Consider the following 13,327-nt stretch of genomic DNA (forward strand, 5'->3'; position numbering starts at 1 on the left):
CATTTGGAGTGGACATGTCTGGGCAGAATGTGAGAACTTTCAGAGAATCATAAAATAATTTAGGTTGGAAGGGACCTAAGGTTATCTGGCTCAAGACCCTCTGCTTAAATCAGAGCTAACTTTGGACATTTGTCTAAATTTCTAGACCAATGTCTAAAGTTATATAATTCTATCCAGATAAAATCTCCCAAGAGGAGATAAGACACCATGTCTAGGCTACTGAGATACATAAAAGCCTTTAGAAAAGACAAAAGGGCAGAAAACAACATTAGTGGTCAACACAGAATCTCAGAATCACAGAATGGCTGAGGTTGGAAGGGACCTCTGGAGATCATCTAGTCCAACCCACCTGCTCAAGCAGGGTCACCTAGAGCACATTGCACAGGATTGCATCCAGGCGTGTTTTGAATATCTCCAGAGAAGGAGACTCCGCAACCTCTCTGGGCAACCTCTTCCAGTGCTCTGTCACCCTCATAGTGAAAAAGTTTTTCCTCATGTTCAGATGGAAGCATCTGTGTTTCAGTTTGTGCCCGTTGCCTCGCGTGCTGTCGCTCGGCACCACTGAAAAGAGTCTGGTCCCATCCTCTCGACACCCTCCCTTAAGATACTTGTACACGTTGATAAGATCTCCTCTCAGCCTTCCCTTCTCCAGGTTAAACAGGCCCAGCTCTCTCAGCCTTTCCTCATAAGAGAGATGCTCCAGTCCCCTAATCATCTTTGTAGCCCTTCGCTGGACTTGCTCCAGTAGTGCCACATCCCTCTTGTACTGGGGAGCCCAGAACTGGACGCAGTACTCCAGATGTGGCCTCACCAGGGCTGAGTAGAGGGGGAGAATCACCTCCCTCAACCTGCTGGCAACACTCTTCCTGATGCGCCCCAGGATACCATTGGCCTTCTTGGCCACAAGGGCACATTGCTGCCTCATGCTTAACTTGGTGTCCACCAGCACTCCCAGGTCCTTCTCGGCAGAGCTGCTTTCCAGCAGGTCAGCCCCCAACCTGTACTGGTGCATGGGGTTATTCCTCCCCAGGTGCAGGACCCTGCACTTGCCTTTGTTGAACTTCAGGAGGTTCCTCTCCGCCCACCTCTCCAGCCTGTCCAGGTCTCTCTGAATGGCAGCACAGCCCTCTGGGGTATCAGCCACTCCTCCCAGTTTTGTATCGTCAGCAGACTTGCTGAGGGTGCACTCTGTGCCTTCATCCAGGTCATTGATGAAGAAGTTGAACAAGACTGGACCCAGTACTGACCCCTGGGGGACACCACTAGCTACAGGCCTCCAACTAGATTCTGCGCTGCTGATCACAACCCTCTGAGCTCTGCCATTCAGCCAGTTCTCAATCCACCTCCCTGTCCACTCATCTAAACCACACTTCCTGAGCTTGTCTATGAGGATGTTATGGGAGACAGTGTCAAAAGCCTTTCTGAAGTCAAGGCAGACAACATCCACTGCTCTCCCCTCATCTACCCAGCCAGTCATTCCATCACAGAAGGCTATCAGATTGGTTAGGCATGATTTCCCCTTGGTGAAGCCATGCTGACTACTCCTGATCACCTTCCGGGGGGGTTGGACTAGATGATCTCCAGAGGTCCCTTCCAACCTCAGTGATTCTGTGATTCTGTGATTCTGTGATTCTTTTCCTCTACATGCTTGGAAATGGCCTCCAGGATGAGCTGCTCCATCACCTTTCCAGGGATGCAGGTGAGGCTGACTGGCCTGTAGTTCCCCGTGTCCTCCTTCTTGCCCTTTTTGAAGACTGGGGTGACATTGGCTTTCTTCCAGTCCTCAGGCACCTCTCCTGTCCTCCATGACCTTTCAAAGATGACGGAGAGTGGCTTAGCAATAACATCCGCCAGCTCCCTCAGCACTCGTGGGTGCATCCCATCAGGGCCCATGGATTTGTGGGTGTCAAGTTTGCTTAAATGATCTCTAACCCAATTCTCCTCCACCAAGGGAAAGTCTTCCTTTCTCCAGACTTTCTCTCTTGCCTCCAGGGTCTGGGGGTCCTGAGGGCTGGCCTGAGCAGTAAAGACTGAAGCAAAGAAGGCATTCAGGAACTCTGCCTTCTCTGCATCCTTTGTCACCAGGACACCCACCCCATTCAGCAAAGGCCCCACATTTTCCCTAGTCTTCCTCTTGCTACTGATGTATTTGAAGAAGCCCTTCTTGTTGTCCTTGACATCTCTAGCCAGATTTAATTCCAGACGGGCCTTAGCCTTCCTCGTCACATCCCTGCATACTCTGACAATATTCCTATATTCCTCCCAAGTGGCCTGTCCCCCTTTCCACTTTCTGTATACTTCCTTCTTCTGGTTGAGTTTTGCCAGGAGCTCCTTGCTCACCCATGCAGGTCTCCTACCTCCTTTGCTTGACTTCCTACTCATAGGGATGCACCACTCTTGAGCCTGGAGGAAGTGATGTTTGAATATTAACCAGCTCTCTTGAACACCCCTTCCTTCTAGGGCCCTAACCCGTGGGGTTCCTCCAAGTAGGTCCCTGAAGAGGCCAAAGTTTGCTCTCCTGAAGTCCAGGGTTGCAATCCTGCTTAGTGCCCTGCCTCCTCCTCGCAGGATCCTGAACTCCACCATCTCATGGTCACTGCAGCCAAGGCTGCCCCCGACCTTCACATCTTCTACCAGTCCTTCTTTGTTTGTTAGTATGAGGTCCAGCAGCACACCTCTCCTTGTTGGTTCCTCCACCACCTGTGTCAAGAAGTTGTCACCAATGCTCTGCGGGAACCTCCGGGACTGTTTGTGCCTAGCTGTGTTGTCTTTCCAGCAGATATCAGGGAGGTTGAAGTCCCCCATGAGAACCAGGGCCTGGGATCATGAGGCTACTTCCAGCTGTCTGTAGAAGGCCTCATCAACTTCCTCATCCTGATCAGGTGGCCTGTAGTAAACACCCACAACAGTGTCACCCATGCTAGCCTGCCCTTTGATCCTTACCCATAAGCACTCGACTTGCTCTTCATCCACCCCTAGGCACAGCTCAATACATTCCAGTTGCTCTCTCACATAAAGAGCAACTCCACCACCTCGCTTTCCTGGCCTGTCTTTCCTAAAAAGCACGTAGCCATCCATGACAGCACTCCAGTCATGCGAGCTATCCCACCATGTCTCTGTAATGGCAATGAGATCATGGCCCCGCGACCGCACACAGATCTCTAGTTCTTCCTGTTTGTTCCCCAAGCTGCGTGCATTGGTGTACAGGCATTTCAGGGAGGTGATCGAGCATGCAGGTTTCCCACGAGGGGTAAAAGAGGGTCCTCCATAGCCACATCCCATGCGCACTTCCCTGGCTGCATTCACCTGCTGGAGGTGTCCTGACTTGAGCTGTCTTTTGCCAGCTACCCTGGCACTATAACTCTCCCCTTCCCCCATCTTTCCTAGTTTAAAGCCCCCCTTACCAGGTTGGCCAACCTGTTGGCAAAGACCCGTGTGCCCCGCCTCGTGAGGTGGATCCCATCTCTCGCCATCAGTTGTCGATCTTCAAACAGGGTCCCATGGTTGTAGAAACCAAAACCCTGTTGCCAACACCAGTGGCGCAGCCAGTCGTTAACTTGGAAAGTCCGTCTCCTCCTCCTCTCATCCATCCTCCTCACTGGCAGGATTGAGGAGAAGATGACCTGGGCTCCCAGACCCTTGACCACCATCCCCAGAGCTCTGAAATCCTGCTTGATGGTCTCCAGTTTGCCCTTGGTGTCATTGGCGCCCACATGGAAGAGCAGCAGTAGGTAATAGTCTGAAGCGTGGACAAGCCTTGGCAGTCTTTCCATGACATCTCTCACACAAGCCCCTGGCAGGCCACAAACCTCTCTAGACATGAGGTCAGGTCGGCAGATAGATGCCTCCGTCCCCTGCAGCAGGGAGTCCCCCACAACAATCACCCGCCGCTTCTTCCGGGCATTCCAGCAAGGCACAGGGTCTGTTGTCCCAGGTACTTCCCTGGCAGCCATGCCCATCTCCTCCTCATCCTGGAGGGCACTAAACCTGTTCTTCAGCTGCAAGTCTTCGGGAGGAGTAGGAGCCTTTCTTCTCCCACGAGCAGTGACCAGTTTCCAGCCTTCTTCTATGATGTACCGTTTCACACGGCACAGAGCCCTCTGGCAACTCCACTGCTGTGAGGGGTTGGGACTCCCGAAGCTGCACAGTCTCCAAGAATACCCTGTCTATCTCTTGCTCCGCTTCTCGGATGCTGCGCAGCCTACTGACCTCCTCCTGTAACTCCCTTACCTGACGACACAACTCATCAACAGCAGCACACCTCCTGCAGGAGAGCTGGCTGCCAGCCCAGGCCTCCCGGAGAGGCCCCAAGCACTCCCTGCAGCCCGAGACCTGCAGAGCTGCATCTGCTGTCAGAGGGTCGGTCTGGGTCCCAGCCTCTGACACAGCAACTCCAACAGCCGCTGGGGAACACGCTGTGCGGCGTGTCACGACCATACTTGAGGAAACGTACACCACAGGCAACAGAAACAAAGGTTCCTTCGTGCGCCCTGCTGCACGAACAACAACAAAGCTAATCACAGAAGTGGGTGGCTGAATTTAGCTAATGATTTTAAAGTTGTTACAGCCTAATAAACTTAAATCACTCCACTGGGGATTTCCTGAGAAGTGCAGACTCAGTCCTGCAGTCATTTAGTTAGCTGAGCTATATTTATTTGTGTGAATAATTTTCTTTACATTCCTTTACGTTTATTCAGAGCGAGAGAGAGTAAAAGACTTTATGGAAAGAGAAAAACTGTATGAAAAGGAGTAATGTAAATATTTGAAAGAGTACTGTCCTCTTCCAGCAGTCTAAAGGACAGATACAAAATTAATCTGTAGTTAGTTGAACAGATAAAGGTAACAAGTGCTTATATTAAGGTGGCAAAAAGTTTGAATTATAAGTCTGTCTTTGCTGGATATATGATTGTGAGAAACTCTGCTTTCAGGCTTAACTGATCCATATATGTCCACTGTCGACAGTAATTTTTCATTTGAAAATGAAAGTGGAATTATTGTTTGTTATGGAATAGTGTCTGTGGGGACACTTTTCCCACTATAAGAACAGAAGAAAAAGCACACTGTTTAATTCTATCTTTTTATTTATTTCAGACAACACTGGCTGAATTAGGAAATTGATACATGAATATTTTTATCAAGGGGCAAATATTAGTGGGTTTGGACAGTATGAGAAGGAATGAATTTCTGTGAGAATAATTTAGGAACTGCCAAGGGGAAAAAAGGGTGTTAGGGTGCCAGAGGATTCAACAGAAAATGCAATATATCTGCGCATAGGGTTGAGGAAATGTGTTTCCCCAAAGACATTAAAAAATACTGGTCAGATATAGTTCAGGTCACCTGGCAGAAAGCTCTTTTGCTGTGTCCTGCTGCCCACACTATAGTCTGCTCAAAACTCTGGCATGCTCAGCTTTCCGTTAGTGACAGCCCCTGATTACACCATTCATTCAAACAAGTAACTCCTTCTAACTCCAGAATATATAACGGCAATCAGAAAGACCTGAACTCCAGCCTACACAGCAGTTTCTGCTTGGTAGCCCTGTACAGCTGGCTTTGCATGCTATAGGTCGGCCTTAGAGCAGTGGAGCAGGCCAGAATTCCTGTCATGCAAGGAAGGATGTGGCCCCTTAATTTTTTTACCTGATTTTTTTTTTTCCAACCTTGCAGCATTATTGTTTCATGAATACATTACTTTCCATTGAGTACTGGCAGTCCTGACATTGATAGGCAGTGAATCAATACTTTTATAGAATCATGAAGCCAAACTAGTTCTGCAGATCCACAATGTGCAGTATGTGGTTTTTCGTTCTAGATATAATAACTGTAATTTGAAATACGCCCCCACAAGCATTGATTGCATGCTTTAAGAAATTCACAATAAAGAATTTAATTAAGAAAGAAGAAACTACACCACTCCATTTGAAAAAGAAAAATTCACCCGAGATGTTTTTTTCATTTTCACTCTATAATAGCAATAACCATCTTTAGCCGAGGACATTTCCTGGGGCTTAATAGCCCATGGCTGTGCTTCTTCAGGTGATCATCATCTCCCAGCAGTCATTAATCCCCTACAAATGCCCTGCACCTCAGTCATTTAATGTGCTTAAACGTGCTTCTTCTGAAAATGAAATACTTCTATATTTAATGCATCTTCCAGGAATAGGAGTGATCTTTTTGAGGTGAGGAATGAAAGGAGTTTAGTAGCTTGTCAGAGAAGTCCTAGTTATGACAAATGGAAGAGATCTGTGGCTGGAGATAGCAAGACAAAGAATTTTTCCATGATTAGAGCATTTTATATATATGGCATCATTTTATGTATGTCACGATTCATGCACAACTCACTCATATGACAGCCAAATCAGAAATACAGTTAGTTACTTTTAGTTGTTTTTCTTCTTAGCATAGGCATAGAGCATCTCACAAAACATGGAGAGCATGTGCTTGCAGCACTGCAAAATATAAGAAGGTCTTTCTGCTCCATGGTTGTAAAATAGAGCTACACAGTGATTTACTCATTTTACAAGGTGATTGCGATAATGCAAGAAAAAAGAAGTTAAATCTTTCGTACCTAAAGGTTTGCAATTCTTATAAACAGGTCTTTGGGTGAGAATTTTATGAGTGTTTCTTACAAATGAGACCACAAATACAGCACCAACAGTGTCATCAAAAGTAATGCTAGTGTTTTAAACAGTAGACAGCCTATCCTTGCAAGTGGATTTAAAGTCTTTAATGACAATATTTGAAGGCAGTTGGCCTGGGTAAAAACTGGGATTAGATTTTGATTTGGTTGGAATTCTGCTTACTGTTTTATTATTATTATTACTGTTACTGTTACTGTTATTACTGTTTTACATAGTCTTTGGTGTTATAACTGTGCTTTCCTTCTGTGTCATGCTCCTAAGTATGTACTATACAGAGTATGCAAAGGCTGTCCCTGTCCCAAACAGGCTGTAATACAGAGAGGTATCAGGCCTGATCTCATCACATTGCCCTCAATGAGTGGAGAATTAGTACCTTTTAGATACTAATTGTCATTTATTATTTATATTGGACATTCAGATCTAATGTAATTTGATGAGTGACTGTGTAAATGAGGACAGAAGTGGATTTTTGATGCATTGTTAAATGTTGAGTGCTAAATGATGTGGATGTTAAAATTAGAGCTCTCCCAGTCAATACTTTTGATTGCAGATTAACCTGAAAAAAGGAGAACTATTATACCTTGACCCACAGATTCCTTTTCAATTTTCCCTCTCACTTCAAACAAAAAAATCACTTGAACAAAATACCTTTTAGGAAAAATTGAATGTTTTGGTTAATTCACAGTAAAAAAATTTTACTTACTTAAGTAACCCATAACAACTGTCATATTTTTTGCGTTGTTCTAAATGAAGACTTTATTCCAAATACAAAAGACAAAGATTTCCTGTAGCAACTTTTTAAAATAAAACATTTCACACGTGTGCACATACACACACACACACAGGTACACACACACTTCTTGTCCTACTCTCTTTGCTAGTTTTTGGAAAAGGTAGTAGCTGAATTAAACCTCACCCTTCAAATATTCCTACTAATCCAAAAGCAGAATTTTCAGCAAATAAGCTAAGGAAAAAAAAAAGGTGAATAGATCTCTTGTTAAAATTAATTGACAAAAAAAATGCAGAGAGCCAAGAACAAGATAAAGAATATTACATCCTTAAGTTATTTCAGATCTAGTTTATATCTCATCATAACTAGCAGGTTGTGAAATAAGCACTGATCTATTATACTACAGCTAGAACACTTCATTTGCCAAAGCTTATATTTAAGGATACTTTGGTCATTTATGCACTACTGTACAATTTACAGTGTCAGCATTCTTCAGACCATTTGCCAAAAAATTTTAAAGTTTTTGCACTTACCTTCTATCACAGCTGATGTTATAATTGACCTATCTCTTATATCATGATGAATACTCCAAATACAAACTCAGTTACAAAGTAAGGAAAGTCTTTGGACTGGACTTTGCATTGGAATGAATTCCAACAAACAGGTATACAATAAAGAACAATAAAAAAGTATAAATTCCTAAAGTAAATTTATCATTATGCCTAGAATTTTTGCATAATTTTTCCCCTTAAGAGTTCCGTTTTTTCATCTATTGATTATATTTACAGATAATTAGTGGCTTAAAAGTCTTACATAATGCTTCTCGTTTTAAATTTTGTATTGTAGGTTTTGTTTTCCCTCTGCATTGCCTTCTGGGTAATACAAACTCTGAAGCGGAGCACTTCATGCACAGATAAACATGACTGAAAGAGCAGACCTAACATCGCCTGAATTATGGAAAGAGCACTTTGGAATACTCTTCAAAGTTCCTTGGAATTAATCAACTATGCCTCTGACTGAATTGCAATAATTTCACATATGATAGGAGGGGGTTGTGATTTTGTATGAAGGTTTGAAAGATTCATTAGGATAGGCATCTGTTTTTATTTGATTTTTAAAAATATTTAATTTCCCATCAATTTAAATAAAAGGTTCTTGTAATTTTTTCCCCATGCTTTCACAACTTTTTTTTTTTTTTTACATTCAAGGGATCAGAAGATCTTAGAAAGCATGTAAAATGATAGCATTTTGCAGTCATTTTATTAGTATTTAACCATATGTGAAAAGTATTCTTCATGATAGAAATAATTAAAATCATATTTGTTGCAACCTGGTATAAAGCCCTATCTAGATTAAATGTAAAAATATGTGAACATCAATTTTTCCGTAATGATTGAATTACACTAGAATCTCAGTGTCATACCCAATCATGTGTTCATAACATACAGCTACATGAGGATGAATAGCTGAGGCAAGAAAATGATTAAAAACAGCATGATAAAATAACTCAGACTAGTGTGAGTTGAAACATCTTCAATGACTTTGGCTGATATATGTGTTGTATAATGCAGACTTGCAGTTTAGACTGAATCGTTTCAGGGGTATACCTGCTGTTGCCAACTTCAGATCCTGATCACACCAGCAGTTACACACATGAGCATCCCATTCACTAACGTTACTCACGTGACAAAATAGTTACAAGACTGGGCCCTTAATTTCTAGTAATTTCCTGCCAAGGTGATCTCAGGGGAGATGCACATCTTGTCTTTCAGAAGCTGCTGGAAAGATGGTTTCTACTGAGATAGGAAAATTAAATACAAATGGTGAAGGGAGTCTCCAACAGCAGGGCTGGCAAAAATACTGGACCTGGGTTGTTTTTCTTTCCTCACACTCTTCCAACTTTTATTTGGCTCCAAGATTTTTAAAAGTGCTTAAAGTCAAGTAGCTAAAAAATGTAGGCTGTCTTGCATGCTTCAAACTAGTAATAATACCTGGATTAAAATATGAGGTTTGGGTTTTTTTTTTTCCATTCCATTTTCCTTTAAGATATTAATGCCATGCTAACAGAGATCTCAGCTGTAGACAGATAGCCTACTTTTAATTAAGCTGTATTTTCAGTCTTTAGCTGTAACAGGTGCCAGTATCTACATAATTGAATGTTTCCAATAAATCATCAGAAAGACCATATTGTTGTATAAATAAGATCAATCCAGTTTCTAGCGATAGTATCAGCCTAATTTTATATAGATTTTTTCTTTAAAATCCAAGTTTTAATTTATTCCATTTGTGGATCAAATGGCCTGTGCCTATCACTTTGGATTATGCTCAAAGAACTAAAAATATTTAACTGAGAAAGCAGGTTTTAGTTTGATTAGAGGGAGTCCTGGGACACAAAGTACAGATCACACCTTCCTCAACTGAAGGCATGTTTAAATAAAGGATTTACTTGGGGATCTTTTTCACTTTGCGTAATGAGAAGTTGAAAAAAAAAAATCCCATGAAAATGTTATAAGAAACAAATGTTTATAAATATTTGTTTAGAATTTTGGTTTTGTCATTTACTTATAACATGGTAGGCTTCTAATGTCTTTTTAAAAAACGAATAAATACAGGTATATATCTCTGGCTCCACAGTGGAAATATCACCTGCTGACTAAAACGCACATGTGGAATCTTTGTTATACTCACAGTTCCTACCAAAACTTATCTCTTTGCCTGAATTTCCCCATCTGCAGAATGGAGGTGATGGCAATACTGATGGTTTGTCACACCGTAATCAAAGTATAACATCTTTTTCTTATAAAGCTATTACAGTATATTTAATATAATGATTGAATCTGATTGCACAAGTAGACCACAATCCACACACTTTTTAGGTGACCCCACGAGTTAGTGCAACTGTACTTTCTAAATTTGTAATAGGGGCATCAACCTTACAGGAATCTAATGAGGTCAATTTAACATCGTGACTGAGTATTGTAATGAATAGTTGTATAGAAAGGCAGTTTTCTTATCAAAAGAAATCCTTCAAAGAGGCATGAACAGAATAATTTAATGCATTAGTGTTTTCTAGCTTTCAGTTGATCAACTGAGGTAAAACCCATATGTCTTTGTACTACTTGCTGCAATAGACCCTCAGCTCTCTGTGTTGTCAAATGTATGGTATACACTCAAAATCTGCATTCAAAAATCTGCCATCTTGGAAGGACAATGATTAAAGTCTGTATGCACTTATGATCCATTAAATTAATTTTAAAGTTATCCTAATGAATGTCATTTATTTGCATGAAGTAATAAAAAGAATGTGATTTCGAAGGTAACTGCAAATTAAGACATAAATTTTCTACATAAACCACTAGTTCCTACAGAATCTTTTTATTGTCTATCAGTTGCCTACAAATAAATTAAAAAATACAGAGAAGCTAGTGACACATATAAAAGGCACAGTAATTTAACTAAGATATTATTCCAAAGAAAATAGTTGTACTCATATGGGGCCATTTCTACTAAATGAAATATGAAAATGCAGACGCAGGCAGAGAATGCAATCCAAAAATATCCCTGCTACAGCCTACTCTGTCAGAGAGCCTGAACACACGATAAAAACCTTACTGGCCTACCTTTAAAGTGTCTCATTTCTCAGCTTGATTGGAAGCCAGAAATGAAACATTCCTCAGTTTCAAGTCTGCGGGGGGCTTTGCTGCTAGGAACATCTAATGTGCTCTGACAGGTCTGTGTCCCTTATAAAATGTTCTTGCGATCACATCTTCTAATAAGTGGCTGGGGAAGGCACCCCTGTCATTAAAGCAGAGGCCCCCCAAATTTCATCCTTTTCTGAGAGTGTTGAACCCAAATTTCCTACTTACCAAGGACTGTAGCCATCATATACACGTTGCTCTAAAGCAAGGTGCAGGAGAGGAGTGTTCCTCACATTTCACACTGAGCAGCAAAGAGTTTGAGAGAATGACTCTTCTAGATGAAGCTTCGAACAGTCACACTAGAGTGGTCCCATGCTATCAGGTCTGGTCTCAGGCTCCTGTATTTACAGTAACAGCCATCAGGTATGTATTGGCAGTCCTTTGGTTCAGGCCTGGAAGATGGGCTCTGCCTTCCCAGATGAGAGGGAGTTTAATGGACAGGCTCATAGAAACATCCTTGTCTGCAGCATTCTCCCATTAGCTATACGTGTCAGGTAGTTATATTCTTGTCAACTTACTTGTTTTGACTTTTTTTTTTTTTTAAGTATTTCACTATTTTGGTGCCTAAGAGTGTACTGGCTCTAGTTTATACTGTCTTTATAGCCACTACATAGGGTGAAACAATCAAGTCAAAGATCTGTGGTTCTGAATAATGAAGAGGCTCTGAAGGCTAAATGGTCAATGAATTGATTTATATAAAGTTAATTTATTGTAGATAGTTGACTGAATGAATTAAATGCTAACATCAAACATTGCTTATTGGTAGGATATATTAGTGCCATTTTAGTAATCCACCCTCCTCCCCTCACTTTTTTAATATTCCATTGCTTATCTTTTTGGTGTTTGCACATGTTGTGTGTTTTCAATTGTGTAGGATCAAGCGAAATCAGGTGAATTATGTGAGGGCATTAGTGAACAAAATATTATTGCATAGCTAATCAATTTTGTGCAAGTAACTTTTTCTTTAGAGAAACACCTCTTCATGTCTTCAGGAAAAAAAATATTATGCAGGCTAAACCCCTAACTTCATATGTCCAAGTAAGAAACCTTATAAATCACTTTTGTAATATTTGCAGTATTGCTTAAGACTTCCTTTTGGTTTTGTTTGCCATTAAACTCCCCAGTGGCATACCTTGGGGAAAAAATGTGGACAAACAGAACTTCTTTTCAGCAAGTGTTAAAAAAGTGACTTCCTGTACTCATTCCAGCTGTTGTAATGTCACATCTCCATACATGGCCTTTCCTGGACTGTGTACACAACAATATCAAGTTACTGAAAATCCAGAAGTGAGCAGCTGAACCCTGTGTTCACTTGAGAGCTGACCCTGCACCATCCAAGTCACTGAAAATCTTGCCTTTGGCTTCAGGGGATCAGGACACAGCGCTCCACGTACGGAAACAAGAATCATGCAATGCGTCCTGCAGCTCTAGCTTTGGTATAGTGCATTAATTAAAAGTAGCACAGTTGCACATTTAATTGTTCCTGTAAGCTGAAAACATGGTGTTCTTTGTTCTGTATTAAATTCAGAGCCCTTTGATGGCTAACCAATGACAGAGAAAGTTAAGCTGTAAGCTATGCATACCAGATACTAAGGGCTAAGGGCCCTTTCTTTTGTCTTTCCTGTTTCCAGTTTTCTCTCAGGTCTGTGAGATTATGGACATTGTTTCTTAGAACTGTGGCTCCTGGAATCCTGTGATTATTGCTTTTTAATTTTTTCTTATTTGTATTCATTTGCTTTCATTAAAAAATGCTTCTAACCACTGAAAACATGAATCATAGAATGTTCAAAATCTAAGAGGCAAATAAAAAGATTTTAATAGGTACTATTTTAACGTATTTTGCTTTTTAAACCACCTTAATGATTACATGAGGGTTTACTCCTGATTTTAAGCACTTGGGTTCGCTAATACTGCGTGAAAAAATATTGCTGGTCTCTCCTTTGTCAATAAATCCTCTGGCTCCAGCATGGGAATATATAATGGCCATGAGGCAGAGCTTCGCTGGGTTTCCTGATTGTTTGCTGGTGTTTGGCCTGTTTAGATTGGGATTAATACAAACTGGGCCACTGAACAGCCACTTTGAGGGCCCCCTACCCTAGTAAACCTCAGCACAGGAAAGAATCTAAGTCATAGTATGTTATGTTACCTGTCGCTCCCAGCATTTTTCAAAGCAAACAAGAGAGGTACTGTGGACTTCAGTATTTTGTATTTCTACAGAGGAAACAAGTGTGAAAAAACCTGAATCTGAAACTCAGATACAA

The 13,327-nt window shown here is 41.6% G+C and overlaps 1 protein-coding gene across 1 annotated transcript in view; it reads left to right on the forward strand.

Moving 5' to 3' along the window:
• The window catches only part of AGMO (alkylglycerol monooxygenase), a 203,602-nt gene extending 195,040 nt beyond the window's left edge, over positions 1–8,562 (forward strand). Inside the window, exon 13 of the mRNA XM_067292191.1 lies at positions 8,215–8,562. Coding sequence (XP_067148292.1) covers positions 8,215–8,295 — 81 coding nt within the window. The 3' untranslated portion in view covers positions 8,296–8,562. The remainder of the gene's footprint in view (positions 1–8,214) is intronic.
• Positions 8,563–13,327: the final 4,765 nt, after the last annotated feature.

Source organism: Apteryx mantelli, chromosome 2, assembly GCF_036417845.1.
Source record: "Apteryx mantelli isolate bAptMan1 chromosome 2, bAptMan1.hap1, whole genome shotgun sequence".
In the NCBI taxonomy this organism is placed as follows: Eukaryota; Metazoa; Chordata; class Aves; order Apterygiformes; family Apterygidae; genus Apteryx; species Apteryx mantelli.